General features: G+C 44.2%; 1 protein-coding gene across 3 annotated transcripts; it reads left to right on the top strand.

Annotated features, from left to right (window-relative positions):
- Positions 1 to 41: 41 nt before the first annotated feature.
- tmem259 (transmembrane protein 259) lies at positions 42 to 16,031 on the top strand. 3 transcript variants are annotated; one of them, XM_020498654.2, is made up of 11 exons: positions 42 to 1,566; positions 4,966 to 5,274; positions 6,617 to 6,782; positions 7,525 to 7,635; positions 10,670 to 10,792; positions 10,921 to 11,021; positions 11,224 to 11,281; positions 11,399 to 11,482; positions 11,596 to 11,728; positions 11,982 to 12,081; positions 12,720 to 16,031. In XM_020498654.2, exons 1-11 carry the CDS (start codon positions 1,354 to 1,356, stop codon positions 13,539 to 13,541), a joined length of 2,220 nt encoding a protein of 739 aa, XP_020354243.1. In that variant the 5' UTR covers positions 42 to 1,353; the 3' UTR covers positions 13,542 to 16,031. The 3 variants fall into 3 exon arrangements, with proteins under 3 accessions (XP_020354243.1, XP_020354244.1, XP_020354245.1); XM_020498655.2 differs by having other exon boundaries at positions 6,617 to 6,728; positions 12,720 to 14,657; XM_020498656.2 differs by lacking the exons at positions 11,982 to 12,081; positions 12,720 to 16,031 and having other exon boundaries at positions 6,617 to 6,728; positions 11,596 to 11,732.
- The last annotated feature ends 474 nt before the right edge of the window (positions 16,032 to 16,505 follow it).

Here is a 16,505-nt window from a genome sequence, read left to right as displayed (position 1 = left end):
ACTAATGAATACACCCCATCCAACTACAAACAAAATATGGGTCATTGCTAGAAGAGATACAGCTTTTGTCAAATTAACTTTTGTCATAATCATAGCAGGTTACGAGAACTATACGCAGCAGATTATGATAATTAGGATAAGGTTTGCTAAAATACAACAAAAGTAAACTTTTGACGTACATTTGACAAAATATGGATACCATATTGCTACCTTATAGCCATGAACACAAAGATGGTACGATAGGACCCCTGACAGCGAATTTAGACCTATTTTGAGTTGCCTGCAACATTCTTTTAAATTAATTGCGTTTCCTTGGTAGATTATAATTTCATCGAAAGCGAATCACAGTTTAATCTGTCCATTTTTGTTTACACTGAATATATATATATATTTGTATGATCCTTTTTTTATAAAGTGTATGGACGTTGTATCTACAGAGGGCGCTCGCTCCAATCGACTATTGTCAAACTCTTGACTTGCCTTGTTTGTTTTCAAGGCTTAATGGTTGATGCTAAGGAATAGTTCAACTGGTTGAGAGTATTGCAAACGGTAGAAGAAAAAAAATCGGGAATCATACTCAATGTCCATCTAAAAAGGCAAACTGAGATCGACATTTTCGAGGCGAACTCTCGACTAAAAAGTAACATACGGGTTATCATCGTAGAACTTGAACGTGAGCGTTAGCCACTATAGCGTGAGCAGGGTAGTGCTAGCTAACTTGATAAACGTTTTATTTTTATTTTATTGGACGTTTCTGGTGAATTACAATGAGACGAATGCATACAAGCTAAGTTAGCATAATATACTAAGAATATACATCACCATAATCGTCAATGTTTTCGCCTCGGAATGTTGTTCACCACCAGTGCTAACTAGCATGTTAGCAATGGTATGTTGCAGGTAGTTAATTAGCCGGGGTTTGAATGGTGACTGACGCTTAGTTATAAGGCCCTAAAACGGCCAGTAGAAATTTGTAAAGAATATTTTAACATTACTGTATGCGCCATTTTTTTAGGTTGCTACAGTGGTTGAGTTGTATTGGAACTCATTAACTAACGTTAGTTACGCTAGTGGGGGCGCTTTGGGAGCTAAGCCAGAATGCCAGATACACAACGACCATGTCGGAAAAATTTATATAACGCACAGCCCTTCTAGACATCAAATTGGTCACCTCTAGCAATTGTGACTTTTCTATGTAAACTGACAGCTGCATTATTGCATTAAGTTAATGCAGTTTTGCACCATCCTACAGTTGGAGTTGTTGGTGCCAGTGCGGTTAAGTTGCGTACATAGATCCACGTTTCAACTGGATTGAGATAGTGACTTGCTATCAGTCGTCTTGCCAGACATACAATGTCAGAAAACCAGGGCAACGTGAACAATAACGTCCCGCTAAATAACAATGGCGGGGCGAACAGAATGCGAAACCCTAATATCAACCAGAACCCACTCATCAATGTTCGAGACAGACTTTTCCATGCCCTATTCTTCAAGATGGCAGTTACCTATGCCAGATTGTTTCCACCATCTTTCAGAAGAATCTTCGAGTTCTTTGTCCTATTGAAGGTAAGACGTTCCTCTCACTATTTTACCTTCATGTAGGCTACAATGTCAAGAATCGGCTAACAAGAACGAACGGTAGGTTAATTTGCTTCATTGGTTTTGTACATGTGTGATTGCTGCTTCTCAGGGGGTAATTTCTTCCAATGATTACAGAAAATGTAGGTGCTTTTAGCAACGCGGTTCTATTACATACACTAGCATTGCTTTCAATTGTATGGGGTTGCACAAAAAGTCAGGGGGAAGCCAGAAGTTAAATCCAATTCCATTTCAATTTACTGTGCCAATGGGTGTGGAATTTGAGCTTCATGGATCTTCTTAAACAGTTTCCAAACGTGGGTCTGTTGTAGACCCAATTCATCTCTGCTTACCTCATGTCAAAGTCCCCCACAGGTTATTCCTTTTTCTCCACATAATGGTGCACGTGCAGGACTTTTTTATTTTTGCATTAGGTAAGCAGGTCTACAACAGACCCACGTTTGGAAAGTATGTTTAATAATACAATCCTTTTAGATATTTTGTCTCAAATTCATAATGACCAACAGTCCTGCCCACTGGCACAGTAAGTTGAAATGAAATTGTATTTAGTTTCGGACTACCCATGGACTGTTTCTGTGGAACCCCCAGACTGTTTGTGTGCTACTCACTGACAGTATTTCTCTCTACAGTGTATGTAAATACACCTGTGTTGCTAAGGGCACCTACAGAAAATGGTAAACAGTAAAGGTGTGCATGGAGTACAACCCCCCCCCCCCCCCCCCCCCTTTCAGAAGATGCACACCCTGGCCACTGTCAACTTGACAGGTGGTAAAGAATGCACATGTCAAAGGAAGTAGACTACTTATCTTACCCCCCCCCCCCCACCACCACCACCACCATATCTCCAAACAGTGCCTCAACAAAACAGCAGTTTCTCATGAACAATACCACAATGAGAAACCATCTTTGTGTAACATTCAAACAAGAGGGGGTAGAAATGCCTGGTTAGTTTCTCGCCCAACTATAGTATAGTTTGTTGAACCTCAACTTGACCTGCCAAAAGTGGGACGTGAATGGGTCTGTGCAGCGTGCCCTCGCCGTTCTTTGCATCCTGTGATCATGCCACAGTCCAAATTCCGAATTTGTTTGGAGTGGTTCTGCTGCTGCTACTACTGCTGCTGCCTCTGTTTTGATGTGTGGAATAGTGTGCGCCTTAGATCTTACAGTTGAGTAGAACATAAATAATCAACCTCCACAATTGCCGCTTGATTGCATCAGATTCTGACCAATTTAACACATCATGTACGTATTTATCTCTGGCACATCACACTGGCGCATTGGAATGTGTTGATTCAGCACAACAATAACCAAGAAAAACCTTCGCATTAGGTGGGAAGGTTGTACATGTCAAATGTATTAGTTCTAGCACATCCTCGTCATCAACAGAGTCAATGATTGACACATCTATTCTACACAATATATTATCATAGCCAGTAATTAACTCGAGTTTCAACATTGCAGTAGGGCCGGCCTTTCCGAACTGTGATTAGGCTTAAACCCGGGAAAGCCTTTGCTTGTGCAACTCCGGGCATACAGGAACACATTGACCAAAATGCACACTCATTCTCATCAGCTCTGCATGAAGGTTGCAGGCAGCATAACACCAAAGACAGGCATTTTCAGGGGGTTATAATTGCAGTGACCCTCAACTCAGTCTAGTCACTAGTGAGTCATCTTAACAGGCATCACATTAGAGCTCTCCTGTCCTTGCTTTTTTCCTTATCTGTGTGGATAAAAACTCAGAGGTTGTTGATTATGTTTTTATGTGGTCAAGGTGTGTGTGCATACATACATACACACTGAGTGTACAAAACATTAAGAACACCTGCTCTTTACATGACAGGCTGACCAGGTGAAAGATATGATCCCTTATTGATGTCGCCATTTTAAATCCACTTCAATCACTTTAGATGAAGGTGAGCATACAGGATAAAGAATGATTTTTAAGCCTTGAGACAATTGAGACATGGATTGTGTGTGTGTGTGTGCCATTTAGAGGGTGAATGGGCAAGACAAAAGATTGAAGTGCCTTTGAACGGGTATGGTAGGAGCCAGGCCCACCGGTTTGAATGTGTGAAGAACTACAACGCTGCTGTATGGGGGTGGTGGTGCAACTCAATATTAGGAAGGTATTGTTAATGTTTGTATCAAATCAAAAGTCGAATCAAATTGTATTTGTCACATACAAGCCCTTAACCAACAATGCAGTTTTAAGATGTGTATATATAAAAAACACACAAATATTTAAGGATCAACAATAAAATAACAGTAGCGTGGCTATATACAGGGGGTTCCGGTACAGAGTCGATGTGAAGGGGAACCAGTTAGTCGAGGTAATATGTACATGTAGGTAGAGGCAAAGTGACTCGGCATGGATAATAAACAGAGAGTAGCAGCAGTGTAAAAATGGGGGGTGGGGACAATCAAATAGTCCGGGTAGCCATTTGATGAATTGTTCAAGAGTCTTATGGCTTGCAGGTAGAAGCTGTTAAGAAGCCTTTTGGACCTAGACTTGGCGCTCCGTGTGTGTGTACATTATGTACCAGGCCTCCACACAAGCTAACTGACAGTGGGAATCCGCCTGCCTGAGTCCGTTACCAGACAAGAGAGAAGAGCGACGCTCTGAAGCAGAGAGAAGGGGGAAGAGGGAGAGGGAAGGACAGAGGAGAAAAGAGATAGACAGCCATTTTCAGAGGCACCTGCCTGCCACTACTTGTTGGGATGCGATGGATGGGAAACAAAATGGCACGTCCCCTATCTGTCTCTGGTTTCACTGACACTTTAGCTTTGGACACAAGCATCTTTTTAATGTTCTGAGTGTTGTCTTCCTGATGAAGAGGATCATTCTAAATAGACCAGGCTCTCTAGCACCTCACGTTTCTCCTCAGCTGACTGCTGTCTGTAGGAATCTATCCTACTGCACCTTTTGTAGTGGGCACCTTCACTAAGCAGCCTCTGTGATGGTCATTTAGGCCAGGGTTTCCCAAACTTGGTCCTTGGGCCCCCCCTGGGTACACAGCTGATTCAAATAATCAAAGCTTTGTGATGTGTTGGTTATTTGAGTCAGCTGTGTAGTGCATTTACAAAAAACAAAATGTGCACCCAGGGGGAGCCCCAGGACCAAGTTAGGCTATTTCTCCACCATTTGATGTATAGGATTCAGGGTTGGGGGAAAATGTTGAAGAGCAATTGACCCCGATCCTGACAGGATCTCTTTCTGCTACTCCTCAAACCTTGCACATATGTGACCCCCCCCCCCCCCCCCCCCCCCATTAAGCATCTGGAAATACCAATATCGCCCTAGACAATCTGCCATAGTTTAATGCTCTCTACCTCTCTCTTGCTCTACCTCTCTACCTCTACCAGGCCCTGTTTGTGCTCTTCATCCTAGCCTACATCCACATCGCCTTCTCCCGCTCGCCCATCAACTGCCTGGAACACGTGCGGGAGAAGTGGCCGCGTGACGGCATCCTGCGCGTGGAGATCCAGCGCAACTCGTCGCGTGCGCCCATCTTCCTGCAGTTCTACGACACGGATGGCTTCCAGGGCCTGGTCAAGGAACCAGAGGGGGAGGGAGAGGGAGGAGGAGGGCTGGGCCTGGCCGCGCTGCACCACGAGGAGGACGACGACGAGGAGGAGATGACCCTGGAGATGTTTGACAACAGCTCTGTGCAGGTGAGGGTGAGAGAGAGGGAGGGAAGCAGGGATGGGGGCTTGAGAGGAAGGCTAAAGGCAGAGACACCAATGATTCTGCTACCTCGTGCCCCTGTCCACAATAATGACCATACAATGACCTTGCATTGTTCACACAGTGCCTTCAGAAAGTATTATTCCACATTTTGTGTTACAGCCTGAATTCAAAATGGATTACATTTGTTTTTCTCACCCATCTACACACACTATATCAAATGTATTGAAAATAAAATATAGAAATATCTAATTTACTTAAGTATTTACACGAGTCAATACATGTTTGAATCACCTTCGGCAGTGATTACAGCTATGAGTTTTTGGTAAGTCTCTAAGCGCTTTGCACACCTTGATTGTACAACATTTGCACATTTATTATTTTTTAAATTCTTCAAAGTTTGGCCATAGATTTTCAAGACTATTTTAAGTCAACTAAAACTAGGCCACTCAGTGTCATCTTAGTAGGCAACTCTAGTGTGTTTGGCCATGTGTTTTAGGTTATTGTCCTGCTGAAAGGTGAATTTGTCTCCCGGTGTCTGTTGGAAAGCCGACTGAACCAGGTTTTCCTCTAGGATTTTTCCTGTGCTTAGCTCTATTCCGTTGCTTTTTATCCTAAAGAAACGATCTCGTCCTTGCTGATGACAAACATACCCATAACATGATGCAGCCACTGTCATGCTTGAAAATATGAAGTGGTACTGAGTGATATGATGGATTTGCCCTAAATGTAAGGCTTGTGTTCAGGACATAAAGTACTTTTTTTTTTGGGCCACATTTTTAGCAGTTTTACTTTAGTGCTTTATTGCAAACAGGATGCATGTTTTTGAATATATGTATTCTGTACAGGCTTCCTTTTCACTCCGTCATTTAGGTTCATATTGTGGAGTAACTACAATGTTGTTGATCCATCCTCAGTTTTATCCTTTCACATCCATTAAACTTTAACGAAATCCCTGAACGGTTTCCTTCCTCTCCGGCCACTGAGTTAGAAAGGACGCCTGTGTCTTTATAGTTACTGGGTGTATTGATACACCATCCAAAGTGTAATTAATAACTTCACCATGCTCAAAGGGATATTCAATGTCTGTCTCAAAGGTTTGCCATAACTGAGGTTGACTTTATTGACTCAAGACATTTCCGTTTTAAATGTTTTATTAATTTGTAGAAATGTTTAAACATATTTCTACTTTGACATTATGGGGTATTGTGTGTAAGCCAGTGACGCATCTCAATTTAATCCATTTTAAATTCAGGCTATAAAACCACAACAATTAGCAAAAAGTCAAGGGGTGTGACTACTCAAGTCTTTCTCCTTTCTCGCTGTCAGTTTGAGCTAGACATCGAGCCGCGGCTGAAGCCCTCGCTGAGCGGCATCGGCCTTGGGGGGGGGGGCCTCAACGACAGCCAGGACCTCTCCTTCAGCCAGTCGCCCACTAAAGGTATGCAGCCGCTGAGGGAGACAGTCTCCGAGATTGAGATGCTAACACGAGCAGGTAAACTTAACCCCCCCACCCCCACCCAACCATACCTACCTACCTGTCTACACCCCTAGTGAGTGAGAATCCTCTCTTCTCACCACTCCTTTCTTCCTCCTTCCCTCTTCCTGCAAGCTAGCTCCCTTCCGGCCATCTTCTTGTCCTTGGTCACCCCCTTCTGGCATAATTCCTTTCCAAAAAATGTGTTCCCTTGTCTTCTGCCACCTCAACGACTTCCTGTAGCTGTTGTTGTGATGGATCAGACTGTTTAAATCCAACTGTTTGAATCCGACTGTGGCCATGATGTCATCGCATTTCCTGCAGTGGGCCCTGGCTATGCCAAGATGAAGACTGTGTTGATCTGACCTTTTGCAGCTCGCTCCAGCAGAAGCAGTCAAGAGCCAGGCTCCAGACTTTAGTTTAGGCCCTGTTTGTGTCGTGTCTGTGTGCCCTGACATTGGCTTTAACAATTCTAAATGGCCTTTGCATAACATTTCTTATGTGCATGTTTTGCGTTTTATTGCTGTAAGTCTGACTCCTCCTTTCCCTAATTTGCTTTTAATTAAGTCTTGGCAATGTGTTTCTGTCAATGTTTTGCCATTTTAGGTGGGCTCTAACTAGTTTAAATATGAGTTGTTCTAATGCAATGCAAGAGTGTGTGTGCTGTGGGGTTGGTGGGTTGCTGTATGTGTGCTTTGTTGGTGTGGTAAGCTGCACTGCTTACCTATAAGTGTGTTTCTCTCTCTGTGTGTGTCGTCAGTGTGGCCTCAGGAGGAGTACATAGTTGAGTACTCTCTGGAGTACGGCTTCCTCCGCTTGTCCCAGACCACCCGGCAACGCCTCAACATCCCCGTCATGGTCGTCACGCTGGGTAAGTGGTTATAAAGCCTACTTAACACTGTCCTAAGCATGACATAACACATGATCACAGATGTCATGAATGGTCTTAGCTAGATGAGCGGTGTTATTAAGCCTGTCTAAACTCATAAGCATGACATAGCAGGTGTCATACATATTCATATCTGGGTAAGCTCTGTCATAAAGCCTACTATGAACACTCAAAAGCATGCCATAGCATGTGTCACAAACAGTGATGTTGCTAAAGTGATAGGAACTATGACCACTGACTTGCAAGTTAGCTTGCCAATGAGCAGTAGTTGGTTAGATCAGTAGTTACAGATGAGCAGTAGTAGTTGGTTATATCAGTAGTTACAGATGAGCAGCAGCAGTAGTTGGTTATATCAGTAGTTACCAATGAGCGGCAGTAGTTGGTTATATCAGTAGTTACAGATGAGCAGCAGCAGTAGTTGGTTATATCAGTAGTTACCAATGAACAGCAGCAGTAGTTGGTTATATCAGTAGTTACAGATGAGCAGCAGCAGTAGTTGGTTATATCAGTAGTTACCAATGAGCAGCAGTAGTTGGTTATATCAGTAGTTACCAATGAGCAGCAGTAGTTGGTTATATCAGTAGTTACCAATGAGCAGCAGCAGTAGTTGGTTATATCAGTAGTTACCAATGAGCAGCAGCAGTAGTTGGTTATATCAGTAGTTACCAATGAGCAGCAGCAGTAGTTGGTTATATCAGTAGTTACCAATGAGCAGCAGCAGTAGTTGGTTATATCAGTAGTTACCAATGAGCAGCAGCAGTAGTTGGTTAGATCAGTAGTTACCGATGAGCAGCAGTAGTTAGTTAGGTCAGTAGTTACCGATGAGCAGCAGTAGTAGTTGGTTAGATCAGTAGTTACCGATGAGCAGCAGTAGTAGTTGGTTAGATCAGTAGTTACCGATGAGCAGCAGTAGTAGTTGGTTAGATCAGTAGTTACCGATGAGCAGCAGTAGTAGTTGGTTAGATCAGTAGTTACCGATGAGCAGCAGTAGTAGTTGGTTAGATCAGTAGTTACCGATGAGCAGCAGTAGTAGTTGGTTAGATCAGTAGTTACAGATGAGCAGCAGTAGTAGTTGGTTAGATCAGTAGTTACAGATGAGCAGCAGTAGTAGTTGGTTAGATCAGTAGTTACAGATGAGCAGCAGTAGTAGTTGGTTAGATCAGTAGTTACAGATGAGCAGCAGTAGTAGTTGGTTAGATCAGTAGTTACAGATGAGCAGCAGTAGTAGTTGGTTAGATCAGTAGTTACAGATGAGCAGCAGTAGTAGTTGGTTAGATCAGTAGTTACAGATGAGCAGCAGTAGTAGTTGGTTAGATCAGTAGTTACAGATGAGCAGCAGTAGTAGTTGGTTAGATCAGTAGTTACAGATGAGCAGCAGTAGTAGTTGGTTAGATCAGTAGTTACAGATGAGCAGCAGTAGTAGTTGGTTAGATCAGTAGTTACAGATGAGCAGCAGTAGTAGTTGGTTAGATCAGTAGTTACAGATGAGCAGCAGTAGTAGTTGGTTAGATCAGTAGTTACAGATGAGCAGCAGTAGTAGTTGGTTAGATCAGTAGTTACAGATGAGCAGCAGTAGTAGTTGGTTAGATCAGTAGTTACAGATGAGCAGCAGTAGTAGTTGGTTAGATCAGTAGTTACAGATGAGCAGCAGTAGTAGTTGGTTAGATCAGTAGTTACAGATGAGCAGCAGTAGTAGTTGGTTAGATCAGTAGTTACAGATGAGCAGCAGTAGTAGTTGGTTAGATCAGTAGTTACAGATGAGCAGCAGTAGTAGTTGGTTAGATCAGTAGTTACAGATGAGCAGCAGTAGTAGTTGGTTAGATCAGTAGTTACAGATGAGCAGCAGTAGTAGTTGGTTAGATCAGTAGTTACAGATGAGCAGCAGTAGTAGTTGGTTAGATCAGTAGTTACAGATGAGCAGCAGTAGTAGTTGGTTAGATCAGTAGTTACAGATGAGCAGCAGTAGTAGTTGGTTAGATCAGTAGTTACAGATGAGCAGCAGTAGTAGTTGGTTAGATCAGTAGTTACAGATGAGCAGCAGTAGTAGTTGGTTAGATCAGTAGTTACAGATGAGCAGCAGTAGTAGTTGGTTAGATCAGTAGTTACAGATGAGCAGCAGTAGTAGTTGGTTAGATCAGTAGTTACAGATGAGCAGCAGTAGTAGTTGGTTAGATCAGTAGTTACAGATGAGCAGCAGTAGTAGTTGGTTAGATCAGTAGTTACAGATGAGCAGCAGTAGTAGTTGGTTAGATCAGTAGTTACAGATGAGCAGCAGTAGTAGTTGGTTAGATCAGTAGTTACAGATGAGCAGCAGTAGTAGTTGGTTAGATCAGTAGTTACAGATGAGCAGCAGTAGTAGTTGGTTAGATCAGTAGTTACAGATGAGCAGCAGTAGTAGTTGGTTAGATCAGTAGTTACAGATGAGCAGCAGTAGTTGGTTAGATCAGTAGTTACCGATGAGCAGCAGTAGTTGGTTAGATCAGTAGTTACCGATGAGCAACAGTAGCTGGTTAGGTCAGTAGTTACCGATGAGCAGTAGCAGGAGTTGGCTAGATCAGTAGTTACCGATGAGCAGCAGCAGTAGTTGGTTATATCAGTAGTTATCGATGAGCATGCTGATGTACTCATCCTCTGGTGGCTAAGATGGACAGGAGCTAGCTTGCTGCTGACTTTTATTTTGAAATATTTTAGTATTTGGGCCATAGGTCATATTGGCCAAAACAATGGTGCTTTATTAAGCAGTCATCTTAACGAAACTCAAAGCTGAAAGCGCTCTGACCACCCTTTGTTGCGCGCCCACGGCTAACTTTCACATTAGCATTTTAGCAGACGCTCTTATCCAGAGCTTTAAAGGCAAGCGCAATCAAAGTATCGCCAGCAAAACACTTCACTCAACATCGTACTCGGGCACACTAAAAAGCCTGGTTGAAGTAGCACAGACGCAGTGTTCTGAGGACAGGAGGTGCTGTCTGTGTGAGGCTTCATAACCTAATCCCGTGCCTGTGTGCGCATGCAGACCCAATGAAGGACCAGTGCTTTGGGGACGGCTTCAGCCGCTTCCTCCTGGATGAGTTCCTGGGCTACGATGACATCCTGATGTCCAGCGTCAAGGCCCTGGCCGAGAACGAGGAGAATAAAGGTACGCGGTGGTTAAGGGCGGAGGACTGTTTCTCCTGCGTGTGTCTTTCCTTAGTGGTATGCAAAACTGTGTGTGAGTGCGTGTCTGATCGGTACTATGTCTGTCTCTGTGTGTGTGTGTGAGAACAGGCTTCCTCAGGAACGTGGTGTCAGGGGAACACTACCGATTTGTCAGCATGTGGATGGCCCGCACCTCCTATCTGGCTGCCTTTGTCATCATGGTAATATTCGTAAGTGTCAGTCTCCACACACCCATTTGTTAAATATCCCAAGTGTTCAAAATCCTACTTAAAAATAAAAAAAACATCCCATGTGTTCAATTTAGCCCATTTTAAGCCTTTATTTGGGTTCCTTATTGAACGTTTCACCCCAAAAAGTAAGAACGAGGCATTCCATTGAACGTTTAATTGTTGTTTTCCTCTGTATCTGCAGACCCTGTCGGTGTCTATGCTGCTGCGCTACTCCCACCACCAGATCTTCGTCTTCATCGGTGAGAACACACACACACACAGACCCCGCTAGTAGCCTTGAAAGACACACTCCGTGCCGCACGTCTCTTTGACCTTACGCCAAACTCGCTCACCTTTCACCCTCTCCGTCTCACCAGTGGATCTGCTGCAGATGTTGGAAATGAACATGACCATTGCCTTCCCAGCAGCCCCTCTGCTCACCGTCATCCTGGCTCTCGTGGGTAAGAGTGTCTCGCCGTTTGAGCCACCATGCAACAAGCTGGGTCTTGTTTTTTTTTTATGATTTCATTTACGAATGAACAGTGGGTAAGAAGAAGCTTTCCCTTTCTACCAGGCATGGAGGCCATCATGTCGGAGTTTTTCAACGACACCACCACCGCCTTCTACATCATCCTCATCGTGTGGCTGGCCGACCAGTACGACGCCATCTGCTGCCACACCAACACCAGCAAACGTCATTGGCTGAGGTGAGTCCAACACACCAACACCAGCAAATGCCGTTGGCTGGAGTAAGCCGTGCATACCCTCCAATATCTCATAAAATGGGGATGGGTTGACGAGAAGGGAACTATTTGGCGCATTTCTATGACTTCAGCAAACAACTGATCACTTTGTCTCTCCAGTTCCAGGCAGTCCTTCCATTCCACAGTCAAGTCAGTCCAGTGTGATGCTGGTATTTTCAGCTACTCTCTAAAGAGGTTGTCTCTGTGTCTCCCGCAGGTTCTTCTATCTGTATCACTTTGCGTTCTACGCCTACCACTACCGCTTCAACGGCCAGTACAGCAGCCTGGCTCTGGTCACCTCCTGGCTCTTCATACAGGTGAGACACGGCAGGGAAGGAAAGGAGGAGTTGGATGAAATGAAATACAAATAAATTGTGCTTTTTTAAAAAATAAACTAGAGAAAAGACGCTCCCAAACTAGTGTACTAGCCCACACACTCCTCCAGTGTTTTGAGTAGGAAACACTATAGGCTTTGCATTTGTTTCAAGGGACCTACACACTTCATTTATTCAGTACGCTGAGTGGGAAAGTGATTTATCATGTTATTGTGCTGTTATTCCGGCATATTACTCATTAAATGTTACTGTAATCTAAGAAAACATAGAACTGTGTTTGTTTTAGTAAATAGCAATAAATCATATTGGGTTAGTGTTTTTTTTAAACCCAATTTTAAAGAAATTTCCTGAAATCAATTTCTCTGTAGTAGCGACTGTGCATGATGCTAAGGTTTCAGCCCTCATGCTAGTGGCTGTCCCAAAGAGATTAGCATCCTAGGCTACATTTTAGCCAATGTAGCGATTCGCCTGTGATTTGAGATCACACCCCTGAAGTCATGCCAGCCACACAGCTCTTGTTGGAATTTGTAGCCTTCCAGCCTCCAGGCCCAGATTTTAACTCCATTACTTAAAAACAGACTTATTTAAACCCCTGTACCTCTTCATCCCTCCATCCCTAGCACTCCATGATCTACTTCTTCCACCACTACGAGCTACCGGCCATCCTGCAGCAGATCCGCATCCAGGAGATGCTGCTGCAGAACCAGCAGGCGGGCCAGGGGGGAAACCAGACTGCCTTGCAGGACAACCTTAACAACAACACCACCGCAGCAGCTGCAGCTGGAGGAGCGGCTCCAGCCCGGGGGGGGGCAGCCAATGGCCAGGTCCAACTGCCAGACGAGCCCCAGGCGGCTTCGGCGGCCCAGGCCCAAGGTACAGCGACCCAGGCTTTCCAGTCTAACAGCATGGCCAGCAGCGCTACGTTAGAAGGGACCCGGGAAGAGTTGACGATGACGACGGAGCTGGACTGGATGGCGGAGACGGCGGCCATCATCACGGAGGCCCTGTCCTCCTCCTTGGCTCCCCAGCTGGAGAGCACGGAAGGGGGGTTGCTGGGGGAGGCCGAAGAGGTGGGGGGGGTCATGGTTTCTGAGGCGGGCCTCAGCGTGGTGGCGGAGATTCGAATGGGGGGTGGGGGTGGAGGAGGAGAGGGTACAGATGGCCTCAATCCCAGTTTGGTTCCAGTGGAAATCAAAACCGTAGGGGCCTGCAGCAGCAGTGCAGCTGTCTTAGGCCAGCCTCTTCCTCCCTCTCCTCCAATAGGAGGACTTCAGGAAGCAGAGACTAGCCTCTCTAGTGTCAGTCCCTTCCTCCTTCCTCCTTCTCCTCCTCCACACACAGACTGCAGTAGGGCAGGGGCTGGGGAGCCAGAGAGCCCTGGGCAAAGCCCCACAGACTGGGAGCCCAAGACAGAGGAACCCCCCAGCCCCACTCCGTCCTGAGCCCCCCTACTCCAACTCACGTATGCTCCCACACGCAGAGGCAACATGTCTTCTCCCCCCTCAATTCCTCTTCCAACACCGCAAGATTGCCGCCGTGGCTATATTACTGTAATCTCATTCTTACGACACCAAGGAGAAGCGAGGGATGGAAAGCTAAGAAAAGGCGCCCCCCTCCACTCTCCTCTAGAATCTCTGCTACAATAATGTTTTGTTTTGCTTTTAGTTTCCCCATCCTTAGTGGGACAGTGACTTTTTCCATCCGTCGCAGAGTTTTTGCTCAAATTATGTGTGATACACCAACTTTGCTGCAAAGTTGTGGAATCGTTCGGGAAAGGCTACCATGACATTTTGCCATGTGATATTTGTGTTTGTTTATGATTGAAAGTTGATTTGTAAAATAGAGAGGCGGCAATCCTATTGCGTTGATGTACAATTCCTTAAAGGATGTTTCTTTTGGTTAGGTGTCTCGACGGGCTTTGGAAATGGCAGTGTACTCTATGCGTGTTCTTTTTGAGAGCACAGTGGACTACCATACCAGTCATCACAAGGCTGTAACACATACTACGAGTCATTCATTCCATCTGGTCCTCGAACCCAGAAAAAGAACATACGAATACAACCCTGTGTTTCTGAGTTGCTACAGTGTCCGAGTTGGTCATTTTTCTTTCAGAACTGTAGGCTAGTAATGTTGCTGTGGTTTGTGTAGATACTTAGTCACGCACCACTTTTTCACAGGCGCTCAACTGGCAACCGGCTCCACAAGCTAGCGCTAGCCCTGAGTGGAGCATCATGGGAAATTGAGTTTTCATCCACTTTGGAGTGTTAAGCAGACCTGCTTGCTCTTGTTCAGATTTTTTTTCTCCCCCGTCCGCTTCTCTTATGACGATTGGCAGTTGCTCCCCGTACTTCTTGAGCTGAAGAAGAGCGGCCATCATTGCGGTTTCTCTCATCTTAACCCCTTTTGAGTGAAACTGCGTCATTGGTCCGCCCCTGGGAGCTTTTCTGTGTACTGCTAGCCAACCAATTCTCTCATCACCATGTTTTGTATTTGTCTTTCACATTAGAATCGCTTCACTAGTCATGTGCACATTAAACAGAATCAACCTGAAGGCTCAACCATTGCCTTAAACACCCGTTTCATGGTCTTCAAACAAATTGATTTAAGTCAATATTTTTTCCCATGGCCCCTTAGACTGTATTCCAAAAGAGGAGCATGTGACTGTAAAAAAGAAATGCGCTTCATCACAAGGAAGTTTTCTGGTTCATGGCGTCAGCTGACTGAGGCCCATTTCAAGCTCAAACACACAGATCTTTGCCCCAGACTGGCACAAGACAATACCAGGCGATGTTGAACAGCTTCAGGGTAAAGCCATTGTACCCAGCCGAACCCATCTCCATTACATTTGTCATTGTGATCTACCATTCAGCTGCCCAACTGGATAGTTATGAAGAAAAAGCATATTGGACCCTGGGGGGCATTTAATTTTGTAGAAAAATATATTTAGGATTAATATTTTATCTTTCATCAATGTTCTTGTTTCAAAACCTTCAGGAGATTATGATAAAGCTGCACAATGTTAAAAACCTTCCACGGCTGCTCTATTCCATAGCTCACGGGAGACTAAATAACTGGCTTGTAAAATGCTACTGTGATGCTAGTTGTATTTGCTAGGGTCTAAAGACAAACATTGTTTTCCTGTACTCAGATGGACCTGACATGCATCATGCTTCCCCTTTTCTGGAACTAGCTGAACAAGGTACTAACATGGACAGGGTATAACACAAGTCGAGAGGTTTTGACATTGTAACTCTATAGACATAAACGGTCAGGGAAGGATCAGTAGTCATTGACAGCTGTGGTCGACGTCTTCGTCCTCAGCTGTTTGAACTGAGAACAATCTGACCAGAGAGCTTTTATTTTGAATGATACCTTATATGATTCCGAATGAGAGATTAGTGCAAGTTGAGATTGCCCTTGTTGGCCTCATATCAGAGGAAAATGGGTTGTTTCTCAACAGAATGGCGATAATCAAGGGACATTTCGCAAAATATCATTGTTCTATTGAGACACGAGGGGTTAGCGTAATTTCTGCTCAGTGAGTTGGGTGGAGATGTAGTCAAGGCTATGCAACGGGCAGGACAGAGGACGTGGTTATGGGATGAGAAGGTTGTCCAAATTGTGCAATATGACAAGTCAGTTTAAAGAAGTCTTTTGAGTTCATTCTAGGGGAAGCTTTTACCGATAAGAGAAGAAAAAAAATGTTCCGTCAATGAGGTTTTCTGATCAGTTTCTTTATCTGTGCCTATATTCCGTTCTGTGAGAGAAAACGGGATGATTGTAGCCTTGCAACAGTTGCTATCCATTTGTAGTTAATTTTAGACAATGATAAATGAACCCTTCGATCTGTGATGGACTAGATTCCTCTCATTCAAATGTATTTAACTGTTCAGTAAACCAAGTGCAGTAGAAGCATTCTTTGCACAAAATGCCGTTGTTGTGGTTATTTCTGTTTGTGTGTCCTAGTATTGGTCATGGAAATCCTAGACACAAAGTATGTTGTCCACCACAATATAATATATATTTTTTTTAAACCTTTTTATTTATCCAGGAAGTCCCACTGCGGTCAGGAAACCTCCCTTGTAAAATCAAATACAATTTTATTGGTCACAAAATAGGAACTTCCTGGGTATTGTATGTTGACATATTTCAAATCCTGTCACATGGATGTCACATCTGTATTTGGATCATGTTCACGAGGAAACCCCTGATTTGACAAAAGGATCCTATATCAGAAAGGAGAAATGACACCATGTTTAAATGTGAATACATGTTGAGTTAATTAATGTGTAATAGAGCTCGCCAGCTTGTAGTCCTAAAAACCAGAAATGATTTACCTCCTGGTTCATTCAGCCATTCCTATGGGGAAAGAATAGGGTTTTGGGGGAAAATGCCGAAAATAAGGT

Source organism: Oncorhynchus kisutch, linkage group LG13 (assembly GCF_002021735.2).
Source record: "Oncorhynchus kisutch isolate 150728-3 linkage group LG13, Okis_V2, whole genome shotgun sequence".
In the NCBI taxonomy this organism is placed as follows: domain Eukaryota; kingdom Metazoa; phylum Chordata; class Actinopteri; order Salmoniformes; family Salmonidae; genus Oncorhynchus; species Oncorhynchus kisutch.
The sequence above is the reverse complement of the archived record's forward strand: the minus strand, read 5'-3'. Positions and strand labels throughout refer to the sequence as shown.

Excerpts from the sequence above, each read along its gene's own strand:
- tmem259 (XM_020498654.2), top strand. The coding sequence starts at position 1,354 with ATGTCAGAAAACCAGGGCAACGTGAACAATAACGTCCCGCTAAATAAC. Across the intron at positions 6,783-7,524 it reads TGAGATGCTAACACGAGCAG|TGTGGCCTCAGGAGGAGTAC; the intron begins GTAAACTTAACC and ends GTGTGTCGTCAG. Across the intron at positions 11,483-11,595 it reads CGTCATCCTGGCTCTCGTGG|GCATGGAGGCCATCATGTCG; the intron begins GTAAGAGTGTCT and ends CCTTTCTACCAG.